The sequence below is a fragment of the Nematocida parisii genome (genome assembly GCF_000250985.1).
Source record: "Nematocida parisii ERTm1 unplaced genomic scaffold supercont1.4, whole genome shotgun sequence".
Classification (NCBI taxonomy): Eukaryota; Fungi; Microsporidia; genus Nematocida; species Nematocida parisii.
Genome location: NW_013524649.1, coordinates 277,169 through 303,966, shown reverse-complemented (window position 1 = coordinate 303,966; position 26,798 = coordinate 277,169). Strand labels below are relative to the sequence as shown.

Genomic DNA, 26,798 nt, shown 5'->3' with positions numbered 1-26,798 from the left:
AAAACAGAACTGCCATATAACTTTATTATGCTTTATGCAGTGGTGTCAGTGTTATCACTGTTCTGACTGTTATCGGAGGCAAAGTCATCATCACTGTCATCATCACTCCCGTACTGGCCAGAATCGGATCCATCCTCTCTGTCACCAAAACTTGACTCATTCCCATCCAGTGTGGTTGAGTCTTCTTCTTGGTCTAAACTGTCCTCTTCTGTTACTGTGGTGGATGAGTTGAGGTCGTCAGATTGGTCTGAGAAATCGTCATTATCCACTCCACTGGACTGGTCACTTGTGTAGTCCTCTGATACGTTATCCTCTGGTTCTTCACTCTTCCTTTTTACTGGTTTCGCGTTTGAGCTTCCTTTTGAATGGCTGGTCATGGAATAATTATAAAATTTTTCAATTTATGAATTTTCATGATACGTTAATTTTATTTCCTTTTTGAGCATATAAGTAATTATACGTTAATTATTATTAATTATACGTTAATTATGATAAATCCGTTAATTATAAGATTTTCCTATTTATTTTTTAATAATGAATGGATTATCCTGACAGGGGAATTAATAACCCGACGTAACCCGGAAATACTCCAAATAATCAGAGCCACTGCCTCTATAAGGATGCCCAGGCTTATAACCCAAAATGAAATAATAAAACCAATAAAAAATAAAAGTATAACACGAAATTGGTCTAAAGACTTAATACACATTGTAGCATAAATAAACAGCAAGATATTCCCTATCCTGACTAAGTGCATATCCAGCAGTAAATAACCAAAAATAATGAAAAATACTCCCGTTGTAATAAATGCGTACTTGGGCTTTATAAGCTCATTAATTGTTACACTATGTATCATAAAAAATAATTTATTACTCATTTACTCATAAATACTGCACAAATTATCAGGAGTAGCCAAGCCAATGGAAATTCCTGCATCTGCGTACTTTTTATCATGGGCTTCCACGATCTCGTCCCACTCAGACCGAGTTATGCAGGATTTTTCGGGTTTGGTCGGGTTTTGTTGGGCTGTTCCTCTTTTAGGCCTGTGCCCATGGGAATACTCTTTATAATCGTACGATGCCCGTGGAATTTCAAATGGATCGGTGGAGAACTCGTCTGGTTTGGGCATTTGTACTGCTTGTGGTGGTAAATACGATTGGTCATAACTTATTACACTATGCTCATTATTTCTTAACTTATTAATCAATGTGTCATTAGTTATGGTCCCACAAAAGAACCTTTCTTCTTTTCTTTTATTACTTAGTAGTATAAGACTTCCGAACATAACTATCATAAGTCCTAGTACTAGTAATAATTTATTATGGTTTGTGTTAAATGTTCTGATGAATATAATCAGTAAATTATCCTTTCTGTTATGGAGGGCACTTGGACCGCTTTCATCACTTTCTATTACAGTATTATTATATAATGGACCATCAGGATTATTTATGGTACTATGTGTATAAAATAATGGTACTTCTTGCTCTCTGTGTAATAAGTTATGGTTACTTGGGTTATCACTCATTTCTACTGTGGTTACTTGCTCATACCCGGATTTAATGTTTATTATGGTTATTACCACTGGTATAAATATGCATAATAAACCTACTGCTATACAACTAATCCCTATTATTACCTTAATCGTATAATTGTCTAATTTCATTAAGGTTTAAAAAATTTAAATGATTTATTTCTATATATAGAAATAAATTAGAAAAAACCGTTATTTTTAATTATACAATATGTGTAAAATAGCAATATTTATTATACAATATGTATAAAATAATATTATTTAATACACAATGTACTATAAGTTATTAATGAACATCTGAATTTAATATGGTTATGATAATACTATTTATTACACATTGTATATTAAATATAATTAATATGCAAATTATATTAAATATTGTACATTGTGTAATAAGTACTATTATATTATGGTAATAGTGTAATAAGTATTATGTAAATTATTGTATATTAATTATTATGTATTGTGTAATAAGTAGTATTAGTTGTACATTGTGTAATAAGTAGTATTATTATTACACATTGTGTTAAAAGTACTATTATATTATGGTAATAGTGTATTAAATAGTATGTAAATTATATTGTATTAAATATTGTATATTGTGTAATAAATAGTATTAGTTGTACATTGTGTAATAAGTGTTATTATGGTGTTAAGAATAAAATGTATGAAGGTTCTGACACAAATAAAGAATCATCTTATCTGCTCTTATCCTACACTAATTATTGTATGAGGGAATAGTCAATCCTAAATATTAATAAGAATACTGTCTTCCTCACATATTAAAAATATTGCAAGGGTATAAAAATTAACTTAATTAAATAAAAAATGAAAGTGGCTTTGTCTGTGCATGCTCTGTATATGATATTATTGCTATTATCTGTACTAGTCCATAGATTACTGCCATTATATAACAAATACAGGATAATTCAGGATATGGCAGAATTAAAGAATGAATATAATGATTATATACAGGAAATATCACAAGAAACACAGAAATTCAGAAATTTAAATATTGAAAATATTAAAAAAATAAGAGAATTAGTGGTATACAGTGATATAATAGGATGTAACAGGGTAAGAACACTGTTTAAAAAGGAGCACTCTAATGAAAGTATTATAGTGAACTTTTTATATGATGAATTACTTAGAAAAATTAACAGGCCTAAAAAAGTATGGATAGTCTACTCCGTTGAGTGTAATTTAGGGATTGTATGTTCATTTCTACTACCATGTACATTGGTTATTCTTACTAATATTAAAGGACTTATTAAAACACACTCACTCAGACACTGTTTCATGCGGAGTATTTATGGTGTATAATGAGAAGAGCCATGGAAAAAGAAGAAAAAATGAATAACCCAGAGGAGAAAGTAGTCCAGAAAATGACATTGTCAAAAGAACATAAAAAAGCACTGAGTAATTTCAGAGAACAAGTCAGGTACAAGGATTATAAAGGATTAATTAAAACTCTGAAAATAATTGAAGAGGTCATCAGATACTCAGAGAAATACGTAATAGAAGAGAAGTATAAAGGAAAATATGACCTAATCCAGGAGAATATCTTATTGTTAAAGAATATCCTGATTAGTGATATAAAATACAGTATAACAAACGATAAAGGATTAGATAAAAGTGCTGTACTACTCTCAACGATCTTATCAGAGAAATACGTATCAGATGTACAGAGATCAGTTGTCACTTGGATGTCAAATAATGTACAGATGAAGCATACGAAAGAAATACAAAAATTAGAAAAATTATCGGAGGTGAATGAGTATTTAAAACTGCTCCTGAAGATAAAGGATGAAGTTGGTATAAAAACAGCCCACCTTCCTATCTGGTGGAATATTTCTAAGGTTATTCTTTGTGATTTATCTGTGATATTAAAGAATAAACTTATAAGAGTGATTGATCGGGCTGAATTTTCATGTACGGATTATTTAGACGCATTAAAGCAGTGCATGGAATTTGAATCTACTTACCTTGTTACATCTGGTAGGAAGAGAATTTCATCAGAAACAAATAATGAATTAGAAGGACTTAAATTATCTGAGAGATCGCCTGTCCACCTTAAATTACTTGATGATATTTCTACTGAATTACCCATATGTAATGAAGAATTAGAGTCAAATAGTCTCTCTTTGGCATTTATACCTTATATTCATATTTACATTGAAAATGAATTAAAGTGTTTAAAGAATGATAAGATAATACTATTTGTTAATAATACAGTGGATAATAGTACATATGATATATACAGCGTACTTACACAGTCCCTATCAAAACTCACATATTTTAAATTTCCAAGTGTAGGGTACGCATTCCTTACAACAGTGGACAAAACACTTGGAAATATTATTAGAAAGTCTTCATTCTCAAAAGCAAAAGAGAATTTCATATCTGCAGTGGAAACCATTCATTATATAAATCAAATGACAAAGGAAATGCTTCTAAAATTACAGAAAACATTTAATATCTCATCGATTGATTCTCCGCATACATTAAATGCACTTAATGAATTGTCACAGAGAGTGTTTGCCTCTTATATGGTGACCATGCAAGAGAGGCTGGGCTTTTTGAATAAGAAGTCCCTGAAAGAGTGTAGATTAGAGAATTATACAACTCCATTCCTGGCAGAATTAATTGTAGAAATAGAATTAATCTCATCATGTTCATTTACACCACATGATTTTCTGGTTAAGGAGTGGCTGGATATGCTTGGTGAATCTATTTTCTTAGTCCTCTGTGATGTTAAATTCAATATTTCTCAGGCACAGCAGATTTTATACTTTATGAGTGCGATTGAAATCCCATTGAAAAGTACAATATCCTTGCAGTTAAACTTAGACATACAATATTCAATATTTGATAAAGCCAAATTATTCTTGAAATTATTCTTGCTGGACCCTTCTGCTCCAATAGAATTTATAGAGAACTTCTATAAAATGTCAAATGGAATCTTCGCATTCCATCAAGTACTCACAAAAATCCCGAAGAAGCACCATAAAAACCTTATCACTGAGTTTAATAAGAACTCTTCCTTAAAAAATACAACATAAATAAACCGGATATGCAATGTATTCACTCATTCTAGAACTTCTTTATTTTCATTAAATTTCAAATAGTGCTGAATTATTTATGTTCTGAAATAAAAGTGCGTGCATCCATTGCAGCCATGCACCCAGTCCCTGCTAGTGCAATCATTTCTGTTTGGTTGTTAATTAAATTACCACATTTAAATATCATTTTACTGTTATTGTCCCCTTCTACTTTCTCTAATACATCATCAGTTGATATAATAACTGTTTTTGCTAGGATCTCTTCATCTGTAAATATTCTTAAATATTCATCCTCTACCATTATCCTTTCTACAGGGAAGTCACTCTCCGGAATGTCGAATTTTTTTAGTTGTTTATACGTGCTCATACGGAAGTTCTCATAGTCCCCGGATAAGTACCCAACATACTTATTCACTCCGGTTACTTGACCCTTCTCTGTGGGTGGGCTTATGTATAAAGTGTTGCTTTTAGACATTGCTGCGTAGATGGCAGCTGTCATTGCAGAGATATTTCTTCCTATTATAACAATATCAAACACTTTCATTACCAGAATTAAATTAGAAAAATATTCAAGTTAAATATGTTTTCAAGACTCTTCTCAAGAAGAAATGAATTGCAGTGGACACTCAACCCTAAAAGGTACACAGAAAATAAAGCAGAGCATCATTCTGGTAAGATATTCTTACCACAGATATGTTTGGTTACTTTAATATCTAAACAAGTAGATACACCGTACATATTTAAAATATCAGCGAATGACAACATATCCTACACGCACGTGGGTGTACAGGAATTTATAGACGAACCGGATGAAGCTATCCTGCCTAATTGGTTATACGATCAATTAGCACTGGATGGATCACCTGTTGAAATAACGTACGTATCACTGCCCAAAGGAGAGTTTATTAGACTACTACCGCAGAGCAAAGACTTTCTGGAAATAGAAAACCCAAAGGCATCACTTGAGGATTCACTAAGAAATTACCAAGTGTTAAGTGAAGGGGATACGATATCTTTATACATAGAAAGTGAATTTAAGCCTATTTTATTCACTGTTGCAGAAATAAAACCAAAAGGGCCTGGTATAAATATAATAGATACTGATTTAGAGGTAGATTTCCTTCCACCGACTGATTATATTGAAGATAAATTAGATGATTCTTCTTCTCTCATGAACATAACCGATAACGAGACAATTTCAATTAATGATCCATTTTTTACTAATACAGCAAAAGCACTTGGAGTTGTTTTCAGAGAAGAATAAATAATGAATTACTTCATACGTACACTCCCATAATATACTTTATGGTATTTTTACATTTATTTACTAAACCAATTTATGGGATATAACGGTTTTTATCAAAATTTTAATGGAAATAACTGATTATTCAGTTATTTTGTCTATAAATTCATTGTTTATGTCTAAATCTACGGTGTATATTAATAAATCAAGTAATTTCTTGAATTTAGTTGGATCTTCCTGCTCTAATAACATTGTTAATTTATACTCATTCCCGGCTTTAATCTGTGAATTTATAATCCTCTCTAAGAAGAACCACCGGTTCACTTTTTTATCAAGTGATGCTTTGATTATTTTTTCTGTTAGCCGCCTGGGAATATTTACACTCGGGCTTAAACAGTCTACAATATTAGACAGAGATATACTGTTGTCTGTCATTACAGTATTAAATGGCTTCATTTTATTTTTGACTAATATACTGAAAATCTCTTTTAATTCCTTATCTGTTCCTTTGAAAATGTGTATGTTATATATAGAATAGTATATAAGATACAGAATTACTCCTATAAAGAATATTACCAAGACTGAATCCATTGCTTTTTTAATAGTACTTCTTCCCATTATTTTCTCCTAGATACTGGCCTATAAATACTGTACAATCCGCTTGTTACAGTGGCAAATAAGCGTACCAATAAAGTGATTGTAATGGATTCTGCTAAATACCTCTTAATTCTTGTGAATAAGCAAATGTGTAAACTGTCAATTTATTACTAATTGTATATTGTGTATAAAGTAATTATAATTAATAACACATTGTGTAAAATATTTTGTATAGTATACAGAATATATTACATATTACACATAGAGTTAAAATAAATAAAACTTATTGGTAATTTTCCATAAAGTACTGTTTACATTATATTTCTTCAATTTCTATTTTCATACCACACGTGCACATTCCTTCTTCTGAGAATTCATGTGAGTGCGTGGTTTCTTGTTTTAGTCTTAATTTTGTGGTTTGTCTAAGTAAAGAAAGTTTCTTCTTAAGCGATTTCTCTTTTCTTTTTTTGAGTTTTTCCCTGCGAAGGGCCTTCTCCTCTTCTATGCTCGGATACTTCCTCTTGGAAATTTCTTCTACTTCAGATTTTCTGTAGAGAATCATTGGTTTCCAGTCTTCATTCCGTGGATTTGATACTTTCATGTGATTTAGACCTTTTACGTCTTCTTTGCTTAATAAATAGTCATTTATTGCAGTGGATTGTGTTATTAATTCAAGCTGTGTTTTGCACTCTTTGCAATAATTTACTTTAAATGCAGTGCGAATCGATTGGTCTACGCCATTACACAGACAAATATCACAGGAATATTCATCATATTGTATGGTTTGTTTGTTTTTTGTATTATCATATAATATATTCCTTTTTATGATTGTTGTTTGTATGTTATGTGGTGCATCTGTCATTCGCTGCTGTTTTCTTGTTTTAGTTTTTTTTCGGCCTAGTATGAGTATAAGTGTTAACACAGAATCTGTGATAATTATAGGGAGTGGACCAGCTGCATACTCTGCATCTATTTATGCTTCTAAATATAAACCATTGATTCTGGCAGGGGATTACACTAGTTCTACACAATTCCCAGGGGGGCAGCTTACTACAACAACAGATGTAGATAATTACCCAGGGTTTCCATCTGGCATAGCCGGGCCGGACTTGGCTAGTTTATTTAATAAACACGCACAGGAATATGCCCGTATTCGGGAATTATGGGTTAATTCTATTTCACAGGATGAGGGATACTTTGTTTTGTCAACAAAAGAAGGAATATTCAGAAGTAAAGCAGTTATTATTGCGACAGGATCTGTTGCTAAAAAGCTAAATGCACCTGGTGTTGATAAGTACTGGCAGAGTGGAATCAGTGCATGTGCCACCTGTGATGGGTGGGCATTTTCTGGCAGAGTGGTTGTGGTGATTGGTGGTGGTGATACAGCAATGGAAGAAGTTCAGTACCTCTCACAAATCGCAAGTAAAGTGATTTTAGTGCACAGATCAGAAACATTCCGTGCTCGACCGGATCTTTTAAGTAAAATAAGAAATCTGCTAAATGTAGAAATAATTACATGGAGTGTCCTTGTAGAAGCAAAGGGGGATAATACTTCTTTAAGTTCGGTTGTAATAAAAAATGTAAAGACAGAAGAAATCACAGAAGTGGCGACAGACGGACTGTTCTTTGCAATAGGGCATGATCCATCCACGTCTTTTTTAAAGTCACTAGAACAAGAAACAGGAAAGAGAATATTAGCAAATGATAATTACGTATTAACAAATAAGAATTCTATGCAAACAGAAATAGAAGGACTCTACGCAGCAGGTGATGTACAAGATAATAAGTACAGGCAGGCTATAACTGCTGCATACTCAGGAATGGTGGCAGGGCAGTCTGCAACTGAATGGTTAGATGGGAATAAATAAATTTCTATTTTTATTATTTTAAATATAAAAACCCCTTCATGTATTAAGAAAATATGAACAAGTTATAATTTATAATTATATTTAATTATAATCAGAGATATCCTTATACACAATAAAACAGTAAATATTGAATACAATCTAGGGTTATAATTAAAGAGATACCTTTAAATAGAATAAAATAGCTGTTTTAATGGGTTACATGTACTATTTACTTAAGAATAATCATAAATATACAATAAAACATGGCATTTTTGGATATATTGTTGTTTATATAACGTATTTTATGTTTATGTTTTAAATATACTGATTCATGTACTTACAGATGTATTTAAGTATTTATTCTGTCTCTGATTGGATTAATGTCATATTTCGTGTGTTTTTATTCTTTTATGTGTTGTTTTTATGTATTTTTATGGATTTACAGGAAAGAGCTGTAATAGCGGCAGTTCAGCTTAAAACAGCTACATATACAAAAGATAGACAGGCGGCATTAAAAGAAGCACTGGATATAGTTAATGAAGATAGTTTAATAGGAGGAACTGAATTTATAGATCCATTAATATCCCTCCTTATATGTAACACAGAGGCGTACCCGCCTGAAGTACAGAGTATATTTAAGATTCTTATTAAGATATTCACAGAACAGAATGGGAGAGAATTCTCGAATATATTCCTAAGTAAAGTAAGAATTGAATTTATACTTAGACTAATTACAGGAAGTATATCAGAAGAAGTAGAAGACATAAGAAATACTGTTTTTATCCTGATTAAATATAATAAACCAGCAATAACCAAAGGAATAATAGAATTAAACCAAATTGGACAGTTAATAGAGAAATCTCTTATGGGAAATGAGATTGTACTGAATGTTTTAGTAGAAATAGGCAAGGATTCCATTACATTCAGAAAATTGCTTATTTTTAATGGGTTCATTGATGGCTTAATGAAATTCGGATGTGGTAAGAATAGAACACTTGCTAGATGTGGGATTAAATCACTTGCGGAATTAATGAACAGAGACGTATCAATTGTGAACTATTTCTTTGAAATGCGGTGGAAAGAGTGGATGGAATTTACTATGAAAACTCATCCAGAGCATGCCTTAAAGATTCTCTATGCATTCTCTTCCTATCCAAAGTACACAAAGTATTTGTCTGAGTTCTCTGAAATAATATTTTCTGGACGGGATATGGCAGCACTTTACCTTCTGTCATTCACTGAAGGATCAGCTGAAAAATGGAGTTTTTTTTCTGAAGTGGATTATAATAAAAATTCAAATGCACGCTTCTGTCCGTGCAGGTTGAACTTCATTCTAGGAATTCATTCAAATTTATCACAGAAAATACCAAAGAATATTGCTGCAGTAAGGATAGGTACACCAGAATATTTCGGAATAATTTCAAATTATTCAATAGTTATTGATGATGAGGCAGTGAATGAATTACTTAATGTACTGCCGCATCTTCCAACAATTTCACTCACAGACTCACTCTTGGTAATTAAAACTGCCATATGCATAGGTCTTAGAAGTGGGTCACAGAAATTATTCTCACCGGATGTATTGCTAACCCTGCGAGAACACCTTCAGAATGACTTATTAATAGAAGACATTCGCATTCTTATTGGGTTCTGGCTGTTCCTGGCGTATACTAAAATCAGAAATACTCCTTCAGTGATTCACTCTATTTTCAATGATATTGAGGAGAGTGTGCTGCCGCTTGCAAAGAAACTGCTTACGTCGCTTACACAACCACTGTATAATAAATACTGTGAGGAGAAGGAGTGTAACAGGTGCTATTTATTGCAAATGAATGTACCAAATGTAATACCACACTCATTATCACTGCTTGCACAATTAGTGTGGCTTCCTAATACGATGCACTCATTAGTCCTGTTCACATTCGCAGAGTTTTTAGACCAGCCAATATTACCGCCTGTGCTGGCAGAACCAGTGCATGTAGATACAGAGACTATAGAAGCGCCGATACCGCAGGATAATCTAAGAGAGATTCCAAAGAGTGAAGACACAGATAAGTTCACTAATAATAATTCAGATGATGGAATATACGACTTATAATGCAATAATAAATATTGAAGTATTTCCGAGTTATAACAGTTCATTTGGTTTATTTCTTTTACTGCTGATTAGCACTGACCCACCACAATACATGTTGCATGCATGTATGGTATAAGCATGTAAATGCCCCTTTATACTAGTACTGCATATAGTATATTGGAAATTCTAACATTACTATGACTTATGAATTATTCTGGTTATAGGGGAATTAGCTCAGTGGTAGAGCGTGTGCTTCGCATGTACAAGGTCCCGAGTTCAATCCTTGGATTCTCCATTTTTAAGTTAGTAAATTATGTAGTGATTTATTTATTCTATGGCTACTGCTTTGTCCTCTGCGGGCTCTTCCCTTTTCTGATCCCTAATAATCTCCTCTAAAGACTCTTCCACATAATTAGATAAAACATTGCCCAAAACAGCCGCTCTCTTGACTTCCTCTGCATCTAACTCCAGAATCATTCCAGTGATCTTTTTTGCAAATTCCTCTTCATTAGCAAAACCTGCCTGGGATATCTTTTCTGTGTAGTTTGGTGCCAGAGACAGGATGAGCGTGTATAGCTGGTATCCTGCAGTGCAGCCATTATCCTGTGCTGCAGGTGATACATGTGCTTTTTTCTTTCCCTTTCCATTCGCAGGATCGTATGCACCGTTTCCTGCTGCCGTGTTATAAATATTGTATGTTGGTTTGCCTAGCTCTCTCAGCTTTTTGCACTTAAAGAATGCCACATCCAGTGTCTGCTCGCAGTATTCGCTCTTGTTTGCCAGTTCTACTGCCTTGGCTGCATCTTCTGCTTTCTGGTAGAATACGTACCCGTACGATCTGTTGTTCTTTGCGTCTGTTCCTAGCTTATACGTAACTATTGGCCCGTACTTACTGAAGTATTTTACCACATCTTCTTCATTCAACTCTCCTGGCAGATTTGTAATGTAAATATTTCTTCTGCGCTCGTGCTCTGGTACCTGTGAGAAGTACTCTAACATCTCCTCTACTCTCTCATTCTTCAACTTGGCCCTCTGCACGTACAAATTCTCAGTTCCTTCGGGGTACCCTGGGAATGGCTTGTCGTGGAGTGCTTCAATTGCGGCAGCTGCCATTTCGTGCGTCTGGTAGTTGGCAAACGCAAACCCCCGCATCTCGCCAGAATCTGTGCGCGGTGCTAGGAAGGAAGTAAGCTCTCCATACTCCTTCAGCTTTGCCTCAATCTCTTCCTCTGTTATTCCAGCAGGGAAGTTCTTAACATAAATATTCGTAAATATTTTGGCCACGTTCTCCCGCTTCTTTTCTCTTTTATCATTGGGTATGCACTGCGTGGCACACAGTTTCTTCCCATTAAGTACTATCTTGTTGATCATCTGGATGGCCACCTCTGCAACCTTTGGATCCTTGTACTGGATGTACCCAACACCAGTGCACTCAGATAAATTGTTTTTTACTACTTTACAGCTAAGAATAGGACCAAAGACAATAAATGTATCATATAACGTCTGATTGTCAGTTTCCTTTGGCAAATTTTTTATCACTATATTCCCCTCTCTGTTGCCCACTACACTCTCCTTATTAAATGGCATCACTCTTATCTGCGATCCGTGTAAACTGTAGAAATTAAATGTCTCTATTGCTATGGGAACTGATGACTCATCAAAGAATGTTACATATGCATAGCATTTGTCCTTCACTATTGATACTTCCTTTCTAAGAATGCTTATGGTGTATATCTGTCCTACTTTTGAGAATATCTGGAATAATTCTGATTCTGTTGTGGCCATTGGAATGTCTCCAACATAAATAGTGTTCTGTTTACCAATCTGTCCTTCTTTTTTCTCTTTCTGTGTCTCTTGAATGTTCATTTTATTAAAAAAGAAAATTGCAAATTTATATTTTGAAATGTCTTGTATATTCTATCCTTAATATTCAATTAGATAGAAATCACTAAAACCCGCACCATCTCTTATGTATATCTCTGTAATTGTATAAATCACTTGCACGTTCTTGTTTTTATTCTAATTATTATTGTGTCTTATTTAAATTTTTAACCGTATTTATAATACATTGTGTATAAATAACTATTTCTTTTTGCATATTGTATTATAAATAATGAATATGCTAAAATATCCTTGCAGTACTGCTCTGATTATGCCCTAAATTCTTTAATAAGTAATTATTCTTTATTGTAATTGAGTATCTAATTAATAAGTTGTACAGCACTCTCTATACTCTCTTTTATTATACTAAACATACTTATTATTATTTTAGTCTATATTATATTCTACTATGTGTAAATAATACTACTTATTATTACATATACACTCATAAATATTAAAAAAACATATGAGTATAAATAAGTATAATTATCCCTATCTTAAAAGACTGTATACAAACAATAAAACTAGCAAAACAACTGCTATTCTATTTGATATTTCTATCTGAGGAGACTGCCTTCTTCTATAAAATGTCTGCTGAAAAGCACTCGGCCCGTAATTAAATGACCCATAAGAAAACGTATAATTCGCACCACTCATGGCTGTATACCACTTCATAATGTGGTCTAAATCCTCCTGCGTAAATGTATTATCTGTCCTGTGCCCTCTTCTATACTCATGTGCTTGCGTATACTTTGGCTTTCCTTCTGTTAGGTCTTCATACGCATTCTGCAGTACAATAAATGCTTCAGACGCATTCGGGTGGGAGTTTCTATCAGGGTGTATCTTTATTGCTAATTTTTTGTAGCTCTTTCTTATTTCTTCCTTTGAACTGCCCGCTGAAACATTCAGTACTTTATAGCTGTCTTCTTTTTGTTTGAGTATTCTCTTAATCTCATCCATTGCTAATGAAAATTATTTGCAAAATATTCGGGTTATATCCATAGAAGCAATAAATGTTTAATAGCCTGACATAGAAAGCCTTATAGCACAAGAATAAATACAATGTAATAATAATATAGTAAATAGCAAATCAGATTATAATTTATTATCTAACCGAATAAGTCCATGTCTCCTGAACTCTCTTCTTCAGATTCTTCTTTCTCTTCCTTCTTTTCTTCTACTGCCTGGGTAGATGTTGCTGCAGCTGCCTGTACTGATCCTCCAGTTGGGTTCTCAATAATAGACTGAATCTGTTCAGCTGATAATTTGCTGAATAGTTCTGCCAAGTAGGAGTCAACTGTTACTCCCAAATGGTCTGCTACTTTCTTAATGTTTTCTTCTGTTACTGTTGTTCCTACGCTGTGTAGTAATAATGTTGTTAATACGCATAAATCTTTTTGTTCTATCATCCTCAGCAGTTTAACTTTTCTTAAGAGCTTTAAAGGCAGGGGGATAAAAATTTAAAACTTAAATAATTTCTGAAGTGCCAAAAAGAAAAAAATACAAAAATAGAAATTTCAGTATTAAGAACAATCCGTTATACTGGAGTGTATATATAGTATTTTATTACCATATATTGAATTACAGGTATAGTTGTATTTTTGTATTTATTATGATATATTCTGTATTTTAGGTTGTTTATACAATATATATACTTATAATAGTATTAAAATATCTGAACTAGTCATGATTTATTAAAAACAAATATTATGTATACCTTATATTACCTATTAATAAGGCCATAAACGATCTGTTTTGATATAACCAGAAACAGTCACTTTATTTGTGCTATGGACTGTAAATAAAAGTATAATAATTTCAATACTTAAAAAATAAAAGAACTTATTTATAGCAGATAAGAATATACACACACAGAGCATGAATTTTAATGCTAACCACGTGTATCATATTAAAAGGAAATTTCAGTATTTTAAATTCACTGAAGGAAAAAAGCGTTTACAAAAACAATTTGAAGAAATGTCATGTAGTTATAATTCTGTATAGAATAAATTTCCTATAGTGGTTCGTCTGGATATGTTATATAATGAACTGGTTACACGCCCTGCAAAATCAGCAGAGAAGCGGATTTTGATGCATTTATATAGATTTATGATTGAACTAGATTCGAAAAGCTGGACTCAAGAGAATTGAAATAAGTGCTGGTAACTAATACTAAGGTTAGTTGAATCAGAAAGAGCATCCTTACTAGCTGGCATACCGTGTGTTAAAAATTGCCAGAAGTATATGTAAATTCTTTCTTATACTGAATGGTGCTATATGTTTATAGGACAGACTACAGTCTGGAGCAAACCACCTTTTGAAGAAATAGAGTTTGAATTCATGCGTCGCAGTGGTATGTATCCTGAGTGTTTTGTAGATACTTGGTGTACCGGAGAAGGTGACATATGGAAAGGGTTTCGTGAACTCCTTTTGATATGTGAACATCTGGGCAGAGTCTATGCTAATTAAAATGTGTATAAAAAAGAACTAAAACACTTCGAAAGAAAGAGCGTAGTACGAAGTAATATACTCTTGGGTATAGATGTGTATAACCAAATCAACCACAGTAAGTGAAAATAAATAGATTGTGTATATGAAATATCTTAATAAGTTAAATCGTCTAAATAAAATATATTCTAGTTAGTTGCATAACAGTACTTAACAATAATATTGAAATACCATATAAATCCTACAGAAATAGAGTATGTACAGCTAAAAATATACAGTATATAGCACACTAATATAACCAGCATGTAAACCAGAGACTTACTATATTATAAAGAAATAAGTAATTAAGAATGAAATATACGTCAGAGTAATAATAAATAGTTTAACTCTAATGAGTATATCACTAATTAAGTGTATCTCTCATTTATTTTTAGGGTACTTTATCAGCTAGAAAGAGAAATATCTGTACTGAACCCCAGTTAAATCTATAAAATACCCTCTACTTATATATATTATGCCTAATAATGGTATAAGAATACTAGTATAAGAATAAAAAAGGATTATAAAATAATTATGTAATGTGCTTTTTTATCCTGTACTAGTTAAAGGAAAGTTTAATAATTTTTTAGAGGCCTTGCATGGTATAGATAATAATATTCAATATATAGGCTGTGTATCAAAACATAAATATTTAAGATTATTTGAACTATTCATGTACAATTAAAGAGTACTCTGATAAGAATATTATACAGTAGGTATACTAGTTTACTATATGAGTATATGTTCCATATGTCATGTACATAACCAGAGATTTCAATTATATGTGTGTATGGATTATGTAGACTCAGAAATTCTAAAACACCAATGAATCAGATCAAGTTTAGAGTAATAGTGAAATTAAGTATCAAATAACCTAAAATATCTGGGTTTCTATTTAATGAGCAGATTGCACATATTTAATAAAATAGCTAATTATAAGCACGTGCATTACTTATTATTCTATAACATAATATAGTAAACATTATGTATAAAAAAATATTATTTACACATTGTGTACTATTTATTACGCAAGTAATCATGCAAGACTTTTTACCATATTAACCAAAACTTACTGGATTATTAATAGAAAGTTTTGTGTATAGATACAATGTACTCTAAATGGTTTATGTATTTTTCTATTTTGGTATATTTTAACGGCTATTTATGCATATAATCAATAAAAACATACATTCATATGATAATAATACAGTATTATACAATAATCACTGCGTTCTTTGAATATCCTGAAATTTTAATAGACTTCAATTGTAACTGTGACGTAGTGTTACAGTGTATTAGAATGTGTTTCATCAGGTGACTATAATAAATAAATATGAAAGGAATAAAACATTCTTCTATCTAATAAACATGCAAATGCAAAGAAAGAATCCTACAGTAGATGAATATTGGAAAGGTATTTTAGATTATGTCACTACATCAGTGATTAGCAAAGATAATGCACTTCCACTGGCACGTATAAAAAGACTCATGAAAGTTGAACAAGAAGTTAGTAAGGTGGCAAATGAAGTTCCTCCACTGTTCTCCAGACTAACAGAAATATTTATTGAGGAATTAACACTCCGGGCATGGCAGTACACAGAACAAGGGAAAAGAAGAATTCTTCAAAAGGGAGACATTTGCTCAGCAGCTAAATCCTCTGATGTCTTTGATTTTCTCATATACCTCATGCCAAAGGGGGCTGGCATAGTAGAACTGAATATGAATGCCCAGACTAAGTACCAGTAAAATATTTCTGGTATACACAGATGCCAAACAGTAAAACTACTCATCGCTTAATAAATCTATAATTAATAGGAATAAAAATCAGTATATTATCTTGCTGTATGAAAAGGAAATGACTGTGCTGTACACCAACATATTCAGAATTATAAAAAGAGTATTCATTTGTTTATTATACTCTGTTACACTGTATATGAATATTTACATTGTATGTGTAAATAAGTGTATTGTATGTATTATACGTATATTTAGACAGAATGCGTCTCTCAATATAAATTAGCCTATTTTACTGCTGTGCAGTATATAAATGAGTAAATTTATATGCGTACACAAGAATAAAATACAAAAATAAAAAATGAACACATTAGAAAATGTCTGAAATAAAAATTGTAAAATAACTGAAACAACTAGTACAGATAGACCTAAACACTTGAATAATTTATTTAGGTTCCGGTCTATTTGGTATTTAGCCGGTCAATTGTCTTATTCTTTCTTTTCTTCATTTGAGACGTGACTATTGTCTTCTTCAGTGGTCTTTATGGTGTAGTACTTGTTAAGTATATTATCTGGGATTCTGTTCAGTAATTCCTTTGGGAATATTCTAAGCAGCCTCCATGCCAAATCAAGAGATTCGGAGATGGTTCTGTTTTCATCCTTTCTTTGGCTGATAAACTCCTTTTCAAAGTTTTCTACAAACTCAATCACTAGCTTATCCTCTGTTGATAAAGACTCCTCACCCACAACAGATTTCATAGCAAGTGCTTCTTTACCAACCGCGTATTTAGAGTACAGCTGACTGGATACATCAGAGTGGTCATCCCGCGTCATGTTCTCGCCAATTGCTGACTTCATAAGTCTGGATAAAGACGGCAAGACATTTATTGGAGGATATATCTGTCTGTTGTGAAGACTTCTATCGATGTATATTTGCCCCTCTGTAATATATCCTGTTAAGTCTGGTATGGGATGGGTTATATCATCATTTGGCATAGTAAGAATGGGTATTTGTGTAATAGATCCATCTATACCGGCAATACGACCAGCTCTTTCATATATTGTTGATAGATCGGTGTACATGTACCCAGGGTACCCTCTTCGTCCGGGAACTTCTTCTCTCGCTGCACTGACTTCTCTTAATGCATCTGCATACGAACTCATGTCTGTCATAATCATTAGGACGTGCTTACCTGTTGTGTACGCAAGATACTCTGCTGCAGTAAGTGCAAATCGTGGCGTAATTATTCTTTCAATCGTTGGATCGTTTGCCAAGTTAAGATAAAGAATAGTTCTATCTAATACACCACTCTGCTCAAACTCATTCCTAAAGAACTGTGCAGTCTCTGCGTTAACCCCCATTGCAGCAAATACAATTGAAAAGTTGTCTTTGCTCTTGTCAACCGTGCTCTTGTTATTAACAAGCCCTGCCTGCCTGCATATCTGCGCAGCTACTTCATTATGAGGAAGACCAGCTCCACTGAAAATAGGTATCTTCTGGCCACGCGCCACAGAGTTCATCACATCAATGGCGGATATTCCAGTTTGAACCATTTCTTCTGGATATATTCTGGCATACGGATTGATCGGCTGCCCTTGAATGTCTAAATAATCCTCTGCCACTATTTTTGGCCCTCCATCAATTGGTACTCCTATGCTGTTAAAAGTTCTTCCCAGTAAATCCTCTGACACTGCCATTTTCATTGTTTCTCCCGTAAACTCTGCACACGTATGCTTCGTGTCTATCCCTGATGTCCCCTCAAACACTTGAATAATTGCCTTCTTCCCGCATACTTCTAAAACCTGCCCAGTCCTCCTGCTTCCGTCCGGAAGGGTTAAATGAACTATTTCTGAATATTTGGGTGACTTCACATTATCCATAATAACTAGCGGACCATTCACACTAGATACAGTTCTGTAAGTAGTGGTGGGTGGTATGCATGAGTCATTTAGTGCTCTCACGTGCTCACTGAACACTTCATAATTATTCATTCTGAAAATATTTGTTTTGCTATTATAAAACTAAATACACTGCAGAAATTCCATGGAAATAATCCAAGATTTAATAAAAATATACGTGCTAAGCAATATACAAGTATAAATATACTTAATACACTGATATAATAATATCACTGCAGTACATTTACTGTATCCACATTAACTATTACATAAAATATACTTATAACTAGAATTAGTCTGTTTATACCTATTATAATGAACATAACATAAAATACTATAAAATATTAAATTTATGCACTACTCACGATCTATCACATAGTTAATTCATGACATACTTTATATATTCAGAAGAATTCTCACTTTTACTAATTTTTTATATACTTGCTATAAATATTGTATTTAATTAATATTTCAGTGTATATTTGAATACTAGCCATTAAAAAGAAGTATACCCCGGAATACTGCGTTGTATTAAATTTTATTTATAGCTAGATTTTGTGTTTTGTTCTTTATAACCAGAAATGCACCCGAAAATGTCTATTAATTATTATCTAATTTGCAAATAATTTTATAATGAAAAACTGCTTTGAAGAGCTTATGTGGGCAATTGAGGACAAAATAAAAGACAGCACAGTTGATATCACAAAAGAAATAATCCAATTAGAGCTGGCTGTTTTAAATGAGTTAAACCGCAAAGAGTAAGAAGAAATAGAAGTATAAAATGTTATTTATTTACTGTGTGACGATGCATCTCTTTGGTCTTTTATAGACGTAAGAATGCTTAGCACTTCTCCTACTTTGTATACAAAGTTGTTCTCATTAACATATTTAATAAGCGGCTGCCATGTTGGATCTTGTTGTAATAAACGCATACTGCCTACTATTATTAAAGTGTATCTGGCACGGGTTAGTGCCACATTCATTCGACGAATATCACTAAGAAATCCTATCCTTTTACTACGCACTGTTGATATAATTATGCAATCCTTTTCCTGTCCCTGGAATCCGTCTACTGTTGCTATGTCTATGTCTCTAATGTACTTTTTAAGTCTGGAGACCTGCCCCTTGTACGGACTGATTATTCCTACTGTGCCGTATGCCTTTACTGCTGCTCCATAGAACTGCAGAATTGTGGTGATCTCTTTTTTATTGTAGATATCTTTGTCATCTGTCTTCTCCACTCCTTCTGCATCTATGAATGCGAATGGGAGGAGTGAGTTCACTATAACACCATTTTTTAATTTGTCGTTGTAGAATTGCTGGCTTGCAAATTTAGAAATCATAGAATTCATTCTGTACTGCGTATCTAGGAGAAGTGGAGGGATTGAAGAAGAAAGTCGTTCAAAAAGAGTTAGAGTTAGTTCTTTTTCTTGTGAAATGATTGTTGGTGGCAATTGCATTGGGTCTCCTACTAGAATAAGCTTGCTTGGCAATGCCCTTAAAGGTATCAGTGTACTTGGCTCTGTGGCCTGGCATGCTTCATCAATTATTAAAATATCAAAGAAGTATTCTCTAAGAGAAGAAGACCCTGCCATGGATAGAGTGCAGAAAACCAGATTAGCACGGCTTAGTTCACTCTTGCTGTCCTGCCGCGTATAGTCTCCTAAATTCTCACACCTTCTATCATATGCGCCGATGCTTCCAAAAATTGAAATATCTTTTGGGTCTATTGCATGCTGGGTTGGGGTGTTTTGCACGCTGATGTCCTGGACTAATGATGGACTGGATAAAATATCCTCTTTTTCTTCTTTAGGAAGGGGCATGCCATCTCTCTCTACTGCTGTTCTACTACCGCCTGCACTGCCTATGCGAATCCATCTGCAATCAGGGATTCGTTTCCAAATACTGCCGCTTTCTATAAGCATGTCAACAGCTGCATTGCTGGGTGCACATACTAAAACTCTGCGCTTTTGCAGAAGGAAACATGCAATCATGCCTGATATTGTCTTGGTCTTTCCTGTACCTGGCGGCCCTTGTATTAAGCTTATGCTATTTTTGGGCAATAATGCATTATACACAGCTGCCTGCTGGCTTTTATTGAGCTGTGAATAAAATGCACTGATGAGTGGGCATTCGTTTATCTCCGACGTTTTAAACCCGGGCATATTTAGAATAGAGTCTGGATGGGACTTTTCATTATACGCATGTACACCTTTGGGCATGCCTGTTACAGACCCATCTTTTTTGTAGAATTTACAAGGATCAAGTATACTACTTCTAATGGCCAGCTTCTGCAATCTAATTAAAGCATCATATTCTCGCATAGTAGATGTAATGTTTGCTAGAAGCTGTATGCTAACCTTATGACATCGGCCCTGCTTTTCAAGAGACTTCATGCACACCATTATCTCATACTGGCCCTCCTTTTCATACATGACTATGCCTGTGCTGTAGTTATTTTCATCTGTATTGTTAAGATTTACTACTCTAACAATATCATTTATCAGAAGAGACTGTTTGTGCCGAGTAAGGATTGCAAGTGTAGTTGTTCTGGTGTCATCATGTTTTCCCATCACAATACCATCTATTGGCTTTTTAGAAACAGACTCCACAGTAATGCTAGATTCAATTGATGCAAGGGCTTCTTTAATTATTAGGGGAGAGTATGTTGAAAAGTAGTCTAAGAAGGTGCTGTACGTTGACTTAACTGATTGGTACTCTATCGGCGGTTCATTCCTTAGAAGAGCAAGAATAAATTCTTTGTTTGTTTGTGTTTTTTCTCTAACCTCCTGAAGTGGCTTCTGCCACGTTATAATGTCCTGTGTTTGGGGGATTGCTGGGATATCTTTTGTAGTATGCTCTACAACCTGCTCTTTCTTTTTTTCTAATATTTTCTCGGCCCTTTTAATTAGTCTTTTCATAGCCTCATCGTCTTTCAGGTTATTTTCTTTTTTAATTCTCTGGAAATCATTTACAACGGATTTTATCATGGTCTTGCTGTCATGCGCAAGTATTAAATACTTATCAAACAAATTTTTTAAAAAAGTCATTTTAAGGTTGGTCTTTGATGCCATTCTCAAGTCTAGCTTACATATCCACGTAAAGTCAATTTCTATCGTGTCACTAGCAATTTTATCCAGATGCAGTACAATATAGTTTATCTGTGAAAGAACACTATCTGTAATGGGCATCTGCACTAGCTCATAAAGCATGCGAAGAAGATCACACTCCTCTGATATATTTTCATGTGATAGTGCATCTCCTCTATCAGAATCAAATGTGTTTATGGGGCTTTCTCTATCCACTCTCGTTACAATGTAATTGTTAATGTATTTCTCAATCACACCGCAGAGACCTGTTATCCCACCTGGCATTATCCCAGTGCATGCATAGAAATGACTACACTCTTTAATTAGCTCCAGAAGAATTTCGATCTTTGCTGGCTCTGTTTGGTCTGAGTACTTTTTATTAAGCAAAGAGTCCATAATAACCCGGTCCTTTTCCTTTAGCATTGATTTGTCTAGTTTATCTAGCCGGGTGCTAACTACTGCGCTTAAATCTTGCAAAACGGATACAACAGCAGCTGTTTTAGAACTATAATTCTTGAATGGTTTTGTGGTCACCCTAAAGAAGAACAAAGAAATAAATGCAGAAATAGCACAGTCCGAATAAATAGAAAGCCGATCCCTCCATAAAGAACAACTACATAATAAAATATCTTCTATCTCCGCCATAGTTAAATTCTTGTATTCTGGTCTTTTCAAGCTCTCTGTCTCTTCTGTGCTGATATTTAGTGTTTTTAATTTGTATGTGTTTATAAGATCTACTGTATCTATCACCAAAGACCTAATCATACTCTTGTACTGATCTGTATATACACGCCCTATTTCATACTCAGTCCGTGCTAGTATGTACTCTAATAAACCATTTTTAAACAATTCTAAAAGAGAAATTCCACTCCCCGCATGCATCCTAACAACAGACGTATATATTCTCTTCCTGATTGTTCGATTCCTTGAACCGTGCCCGCTTCTTAATATTAACAGCTTTAACTCCTTTGGTATATCCAGCTTAATGCTCAGCTCAAGCATCTCCCATGTAGTAAAAAGAAGAATCAACCTTATCTCAGATGTTTCCTGCCTGTTTTTGGCTAAAAACTGGTCCAGCGGCATCCTTGTTAGCTCCTGAAGAACCCTGCTGATTAAATGCAAGCACAATTTGTTTTTTCTTTTTACTTCTCCAGTTATCGTTACTTCCCCAGCCGTTAGAACCTTATATATGTTGAATTTTATGGAAATATCATCAGAGAGATTATTATTAATTTTTGCTTCAAGCAGGGCATAGTGCGGATGTACAAGTGCCCCGCCCAGAACAACAAAAATAAACAATGACTTTAAAAAGTTCCTTTCCTTGTACTTAGACATATCCTGCAGTATTTCTTCATGTATTTTGTAAAAGAAGGTTCCCCCAGTGACCATCCCAGTCAAATAATTTGGAGTGGTGTATAACTCACATATATTTATAATACACCACTCCTTAAGCACTTCCTCCCCTGAAAAAAGGAATATTATTGGGATTAGTGGCGTGGGTGGAATTAGCCGGATAAGCTTGTTTTTTTCTATGAAAGTGCGAAAAGGTGTTCTAAGAAGAGAATTATCCCTAACTAGCTCCATCCACATATACTCTGCTAGCTCTAAAAATGAGTCAGTCGAGCCATGTGTTAGTCCCTGCCTAATCTTTTCAATTTCCAGTGGAATATCCATGCCAACTAACTGTGAAAAGTCTTCAGTCATCCTGTATCTCCGAATCTTCTTAAGAGTCTCATTCGAGTGATCTACTTTCTGTATGTCTTTACATAATGGATCTGGCATAAATAAAAATTCTGCAAATTTCAGTACTTAAAGCTTAGATGTCTATAGAACCGGTCTAAATCATTCGAAATACAAGTAAATAGAAGAAGCACACAATTAACATAGAACAATAGAATTAGTAAGTAAATAAGGTATTTTGCTATTAAATAATACACAAATAACAAAATACCTTATGTTACTGTATATGTATGCTATTCTGTGCATGTTATTAGACACAGTATTAATTAGATCTTACTAGATAATTATCCAAATTGTTCTTAAACATAATCCGAATTAACCCTAAATAGAACATTCTAGATCAATATTCTAATTAATCCATGCGTATTAAATTTACTATACACACAGAAATATTCAAAATTATTTTTTGAATTTCGGGTTATATCGGGTTATTCATTTATGATATTTTTGTTCTCTGAGCATTTCTTCTTTTATTCAATTATGATAAGTTCTAGGGTATCAAAAATAAAAATTATTTGTCTCTATGACTAAAACTAAGTAATCTATGTGTAATACGTAATTTGTTGTTTTATTTATAATATACTGTGGCAATAATGCTGAGATAACTAGAATTATTCTTATAATTAAGCATTATACACAAGGTGCTATGCAATGTTATACATTTAATTTATCCAGGATTCTAAATATTTACTTGGTAGTAAGTCCTTTATGGTTTCTAGATCCTTTTCATCTAAAATATCCTCTATGCTTTCTATTCCCACATCTGTTGGTTCTCTTATCTCATCTAAATCTTTTGGAATCTCTTGGCATATCTCTTTGAAATTGTTTCTTTTTTCTAAAAGATCTTCTAGCTCCTGACAATAATTCGTGTCATCCTCCTTCTTCTTCTTCTTTTTTAATTTTTTAAATAAATTCTCAATGTTGCTGTCTATCTTGTCTAATAAAGACTGATAGAACATATGACTTAAATAAACTGACCTGTTATTCAGTATTTTGCTTTTATTTGTTCTGTTCATTTCTTCTACTTTTTTTAATATTTCAAAATAATTAACGGTTTCTTCATTGTTTTTTGTTGGTGATTCTTCTAGTATACTGCTTAAAATAGTTGTTAGACCGTCATTTATACTCTGTGGATGTTCAAATTTGTTGTTTATCCTTCTGCTCCTTTTCTCTTCATCTGTTACTTCTATTGTGGATAAGTCTACTGTGTCAATAAGTGATCCTATTAGATTGTTTAAGACTGTTTTGTTCTTTTTTGTTGTTTTTAATTTTTTGTGCTTTATTTCTTCTGTTAGTGGTTCACTGATTGCCTCAAGCATATTATACGTGTCATCTGTTGGTGGCTTAAGATACTCATACACGTACGTGTTCAGTACAGTATTGGTAAGAATGAAGCTCTCTGGTGGCTTGGTGCCCTGTGGACCTTTTATTGTTTTAGTGTTTGGATTGGTTTTTGTCGCAGAGTGCATCTCTGGTGACTTTTCGTCCATAAAAAACAAAAGACAGAAATATTTTATTTCAAAGAATTCTTGCACTATCCAGGAATATTCATTATTTATGTAGGGATATCCTTGTGTTTATTAAATATAGGGATTTTGGGGTTATATGCGCATACTATATTGTGTTTATTTTGTACTGTATAAATTATGTTGTATTGTATGTATTATACGTATATTTAGACAGAATGCGTCTTTCAATATAAATTAGCCTATTTTACTGCTGTGCAGTATATAAATGAGTAAATTTATATGCGTACACAAGAATAAAATACAAAAATAAAAATGAATATAATAGAAATATTCAAATACCAGAAAACACCAGAAAACACCAGAAATGCCAGAAATGCCAGAAAATATAATAAACGGGTTATGTAAATTAAATATTTAATTTCAATTTAGATTATTTCAGTAAAACCTTATTGATAACTAAATCTTTTGCTAATCCAGGCCTGCTTTTAACTATCTCAAATATACTAGGTATTATTACAAATAGTAACATTAAGATAGAATATCCAATTATAAGATATACTTTGGATGAGATAGTTTTAAGCATAGATGTAGAACCTGTGCCTGTAATAAATATTCTATACGGATTAATACCCAGTGTACTGAAAGCAGAACCAAATACAAGAAGTAAGAATACGACTGTTAAACACAAGATCATACACATAGTAAGGTATGACTTCCAGTCTGTATCAAGTGATGACATGTTTGCATATTCTGCAAGTGATGATGGGTACATTCCTAGTTTTACATACTTAAATGCACTGAATAGTGATAATATACTGGAAAAGAATGTCATTATTATAGATATAGATAGAATTAACATGTATAATGCGATTGAAATTCCATTGGAGCTACCAGAAATTAATTTGCCTAGTGATGACAAGAGAAAACATAAAGAGAACACGGTATTCACAGAAGTAACGAGTAAGGTTTCTTTAAATGACGTAAATATAAATTTGCTCCCTATAGTGCTTATCTTGTTATATACATCTGCAAAAACACCATTTTCTGAATATCTGTATACTCCTATGCATGATCCGCATATAAGACTAACTACTCTAATAAATACAGAAAAAATCCAATTCAGTGTTCCTATTATAAGAAAAAAGAATACTTGGTTAATTTTTGTTGTGCTGTTAAACCATGTTGACATTAGAGTTATCCAATGGATTCCACTTGTAAATGAAAATGTTCCTGCTAATAATGGCAGAAATATGAATGGGAATCCTATTATAAGTGCCCAGTATATTATATAGTCAGTAAAGTATTTTTTTATATTCTTCTGTCCTGTAATTATCTTATTGGATTCTTCTTGGAATGTGGCTCTTCCTTTTGCCAGTGCATCGCCTGCTGTTGGTATGACTGTTCCTTCGGTTACATTTAATATTTGGTCACTTGGCTTTTCTCCAACTAAATATATATTATTAGGAGCATTTGTATTTTTGTCTAATATATCTATTTTTAAGTCTGGGACAGGCTCATCTGACTTAATGTCAAATAATGGCTTGTCAATGTCATTTGCATTCTCAGTAAAGAAGAATCTTGAATAATAATTCAGAACTACTCCTACTGTGCATATAAAAGTACTAAGTGATGTAAGTGTCCAAACACACATGTAATAGTCATTGAACCAAATACCAAATATTCCACTGCACACCCGCATAATTAATGTGGCCCATCCAACTGATCCACATGCTATAAGAACACTCGCTGAAACTGTTGAAAATAGGCGTGTGTCAAGTGAGAACAAGTACTCCATCCCTTTTGAAATTCCCAGTACTGATGATGCCATGAAAATAACCCATCCAGCGGACAGTATAAGATCTACAATCAGCAGACATGCGGTTTTAGACAGACCAACCAGTGTAAATGCAGGAATTTCCATTTGCAGAAGGATTGATATCCATCCAACAAACATTAGAATAACCATGATTCCAAATAGAGTGTTTGATCCCATTCGTGCAAAATACATTGCTGTTGTTTCCTCTTCTTTCTTAAATTTCATCACGCCTTGGCTCTTAATTTGCTTTTCCACGTCTTTATACGCTCCGAAACTAGATGTTTTTATGTTTATGTCTCCCATTTATAACGGAGAAAGATTTCTAA

At 33.3% G+C, this 26,798-nt stretch overlaps 19 protein-coding genes and 1 non-coding gene across 20 annotated transcripts; 7 read left to right on the top strand and 13 right to left on the bottom strand.

The window, feature by feature from the left end:
* Nucleotides 1-17: 17 nt before the first annotated feature.
* On the bottom strand, nucleotides 18-377 carry NEPG_01759 (uncharacterized protein; the record flags this gene model as incomplete). The annotated part of the gene is made up of 1 exon (XM_013204133.1): nucleotides 18-377. The coding sequence occupies one exon, from the start codon at nucleotides 375-377 to the stop codon at nucleotides 33-35; it is 345 nt and encodes a 114-aa protein (XP_013059587.1). The 3' UTR covers nucleotides 18-32.
* A 139-nt stretch (nucleotides 378-516) lies between these two features.
* Nucleotides 517-856, bottom strand: NEPG_01758 (uncharacterized protein; the record flags this gene model as incomplete). The annotated part of the gene is made up of 1 exon (XM_013204132.1): nucleotides 517-856. One exon carries the CDS (start codon nucleotides 854-856, stop codon nucleotides 518-520), a length of 339 nt encoding a protein of 112 aa, XP_013059586.1. The 3' UTR covers nucleotide 517.
* A 19-nt stretch (nucleotides 857-875) lies between these two features.
* NEPG_01757 (uncharacterized protein) lies at nucleotides 876-1,663 on the bottom strand (the record flags this gene model as incomplete). Its single annotated transcript, XM_013204131.1, has 1 exon — nucleotides 876-1,663. One exon carries the CDS (start codon nucleotides 1,661-1,663, stop codon nucleotides 878-880), a length of 786 nt encoding a protein of 261 aa, XP_013059585.1. The 3' UTR covers nucleotides 876-877.
* A 696-nt stretch (nucleotides 1,664-2,359) lies between these two features.
* Nucleotides 2,360-2,854, top strand: NEPG_01756 (uncharacterized protein; the record flags this gene model as incomplete). The annotated part of the gene is made up of 1 exon (XM_013204130.1): nucleotides 2,360-2,854. One exon carries the CDS (start codon nucleotides 2,360-2,362, stop codon nucleotides 2,852-2,854), a length of 495 nt encoding a protein of 164 aa, XP_013059584.1.
* On the top strand, nucleotides 2,854-4,604 carry NEPG_01755 (uncharacterized protein; the record flags this gene model as incomplete). The annotated part of the gene is made up of 1 exon (XM_013204129.1): nucleotides 2,854-4,604. The coding sequence occupies one exon, from the start codon at nucleotides 2,854-2,856 to the stop codon at nucleotides 4,591-4,593; it is 1,740 nt and encodes a 579-aa protein (XP_013059583.1). The 3' UTR covers nucleotides 4,594-4,604.
* A 57-nt stretch (nucleotides 4,605-4,661) lies between these two features.
* NEPG_01754 (uncharacterized protein) lies at nucleotides 4,662-5,137 on the bottom strand (the record flags this gene model as incomplete). The annotated part of the gene is made up of 1 exon (XM_013204128.1): nucleotides 4,662-5,137. One exon carries the CDS (start codon nucleotides 5,135-5,137, stop codon nucleotides 4,667-4,669), a length of 471 nt encoding a protein of 156 aa, XP_013059582.1. The 3' UTR covers nucleotides 4,662-4,666.
* A 36-nt stretch (nucleotides 5,138-5,173) lies between these two features.
* NEPG_01753 (uncharacterized protein) lies at nucleotides 5,174-5,857 on the top strand (the record flags this gene model as incomplete). The annotated part of the gene is made up of 1 exon (XM_013204127.1): nucleotides 5,174-5,857. The coding sequence occupies one exon, from the start codon at nucleotides 5,174-5,176 to the stop codon at nucleotides 5,855-5,857; it is 684 nt and encodes a 227-aa protein (XP_013059581.1).
* Nucleotides 5,858-5,901: 44 nt separating this feature from the next.
* NEPG_01752 (uncharacterized protein) lies at nucleotides 5,902-6,454 on the bottom strand (the record flags this gene model as incomplete). Its single annotated transcript, XM_013204126.1, has 1 exon — nucleotides 5,902-6,454. The coding sequence occupies one exon, from the start codon at nucleotides 6,452-6,454 to the stop codon at nucleotides 5,978-5,980; it is 477 nt and encodes a 158-aa protein (XP_013059580.1). The 3' UTR covers nucleotides 5,902-5,977.
* A 295-nt stretch (nucleotides 6,455-6,749) lies between these two features.
* NEPG_01751 (uncharacterized protein) lies at nucleotides 6,750-7,302 on the bottom strand (the record flags this gene model as incomplete). Its single annotated transcript, XM_013204125.1, has 1 exon — nucleotides 6,750-7,302. Exon 1 carries the CDS (start codon nucleotides 7,293-7,295, stop codon nucleotides 6,750-6,752), a length of 546 nt encoding a protein of 181 aa, XP_013059579.1. The 5' UTR covers nucleotides 7,296-7,302.
* NEPG_01750 (thioredoxin-disulfide reductase) lies at nucleotides 7,213-8,301 on the top strand (the record flags this gene model as incomplete). The annotated part of the gene is made up of 1 exon (XM_013204124.1): nucleotides 7,213-8,301. One exon carries the CDS (start codon nucleotides 7,213-7,215, stop codon nucleotides 8,299-8,301), a length of 1,089 nt encoding a protein of 362 aa, XP_013059578.1.
* A 310-nt stretch (nucleotides 8,302-8,611) lies between these two features.
* On the top strand, nucleotides 8,612-10,378 carry NEPG_01749 (uncharacterized protein; the record flags this gene model as incomplete). The annotated part of the gene is made up of 1 exon (XM_013204123.1): nucleotides 8,612-10,378. One exon carries the CDS (start codon nucleotides 8,612-8,614, stop codon nucleotides 10,376-10,378), a length of 1,767 nt encoding a protein of 588 aa, XP_013059577.1.
* A 202-nt stretch (nucleotides 10,379-10,580) lies between these two features.
* On the top strand, nucleotides 10,581-10,652 carry NEPG_02715. Its single transcript has one exon. It is a non-coding gene; the product is annotated as a tRNA-Ala (tRNA).
* NEPG_01748 (uncharacterized protein) lies at nucleotides 10,591-12,223 on the bottom strand (the record flags this gene model as incomplete). Its single annotated transcript, XM_013204122.1, has 1 exon — nucleotides 10,591-12,223. One exon carries the CDS (start codon nucleotides 12,221-12,223, stop codon nucleotides 10,685-10,687), a length of 1,539 nt encoding a protein of 512 aa, XP_013059576.1. The 3' UTR covers nucleotides 10,591-10,684.
* Nucleotides 12,224-12,728: 505 nt separating this feature from the next.
* NEPG_01747 (uncharacterized protein) lies at nucleotides 12,729-13,198 on the bottom strand (the record flags this gene model as incomplete). Its single annotated transcript, XM_013204121.1, has 1 exon — nucleotides 12,729-13,198. One exon carries the CDS (start codon nucleotides 13,196-13,198, stop codon nucleotides 12,731-12,733), a length of 468 nt encoding a protein of 155 aa, XP_013059575.1. The 3' UTR covers nucleotides 12,729-12,730.
* A 124-nt stretch (nucleotides 13,199-13,322) lies between these two features.
* On the bottom strand, nucleotides 13,323-13,669 carry NEPG_01746 (uncharacterized protein). The gene has a single exon (XM_013204120.1). It carries the CDS (start codon nucleotides 13,645-13,647, stop codon nucleotides 13,348-13,350), a length of 300 nt encoding a protein of 99 aa, XP_013059574.1. The 5' UTR covers nucleotides 13,648-13,669; the 3' UTR covers nucleotides 13,323-13,347.
* A 2,424-nt stretch (nucleotides 13,670-16,093) lies between these two features.
* Nucleotides 16,094-16,528, top strand: NEPG_01745 (uncharacterized protein; the record flags this gene model as incomplete). The annotated part of the gene is made up of 1 exon (XM_013204119.1): nucleotides 16,094-16,528. The coding sequence occupies one exon, from the start codon at nucleotides 16,094-16,096 to the stop codon at nucleotides 16,469-16,471; it is 378 nt and encodes a 125-aa protein (XP_013059573.1). The 3' UTR covers nucleotides 16,472-16,528.
* A 407-nt stretch (nucleotides 16,529-16,935) lies between these two features.
* On the bottom strand, nucleotides 16,936-18,451 carry NEPG_01744 (vacuolar ATP synthase subunit B; the record flags this gene model as incomplete). Its single annotated transcript, XM_013204118.1, has 1 exon — nucleotides 16,936-18,451. The coding sequence occupies one exon, from the start codon at nucleotides 18,449-18,451 to the stop codon at nucleotides 16,949-16,951; it is 1,503 nt and encodes a 500-aa protein (XP_013059572.1). The 3' UTR covers nucleotides 16,936-16,948.
* Nucleotides 18,452-19,146: 695 nt separating this feature from the next.
* Nucleotides 19,147-23,229, bottom strand: NEPG_01743 (uncharacterized protein; the record flags this gene model as incomplete). The annotated part of the gene is made up of 1 exon (XM_013204117.1): nucleotides 19,147-23,229. The coding sequence occupies one exon, from the start codon at nucleotides 23,227-23,229 to the stop codon at nucleotides 19,147-19,149; it is 4,083 nt and encodes a 1,360-aa protein (XP_013059571.1).
* A 523-nt stretch (nucleotides 23,230-23,752) lies between these two features.
* Nucleotides 23,753-24,677, bottom strand: NEPG_01742 (uncharacterized protein; the record flags this gene model as incomplete). Its single annotated transcript, XM_013204116.1, has 1 exon — nucleotides 23,753-24,677. The coding sequence occupies one exon, from the start codon at nucleotides 24,675-24,677 to the stop codon at nucleotides 23,850-23,852; it is 828 nt and encodes a 275-aa protein (XP_013059570.1). The 3' UTR covers nucleotides 23,753-23,849.
* Nucleotides 24,678-24,996: 319 nt separating this feature from the next.
* Nucleotides 24,997-26,775, bottom strand: NEPG_01741 (uncharacterized protein; the record flags this gene model as incomplete). The annotated part of the gene is made up of 1 exon (XM_013204115.1): nucleotides 24,997-26,775. The coding sequence occupies one exon, from the start codon at nucleotides 26,773-26,775 to the stop codon at nucleotides 25,087-25,089; it is 1,689 nt and encodes a 562-aa protein (XP_013059569.1). The 3' UTR covers nucleotides 24,997-25,086.
* Nucleotides 26,776-26,798: the final 23 nt, after the last annotated feature.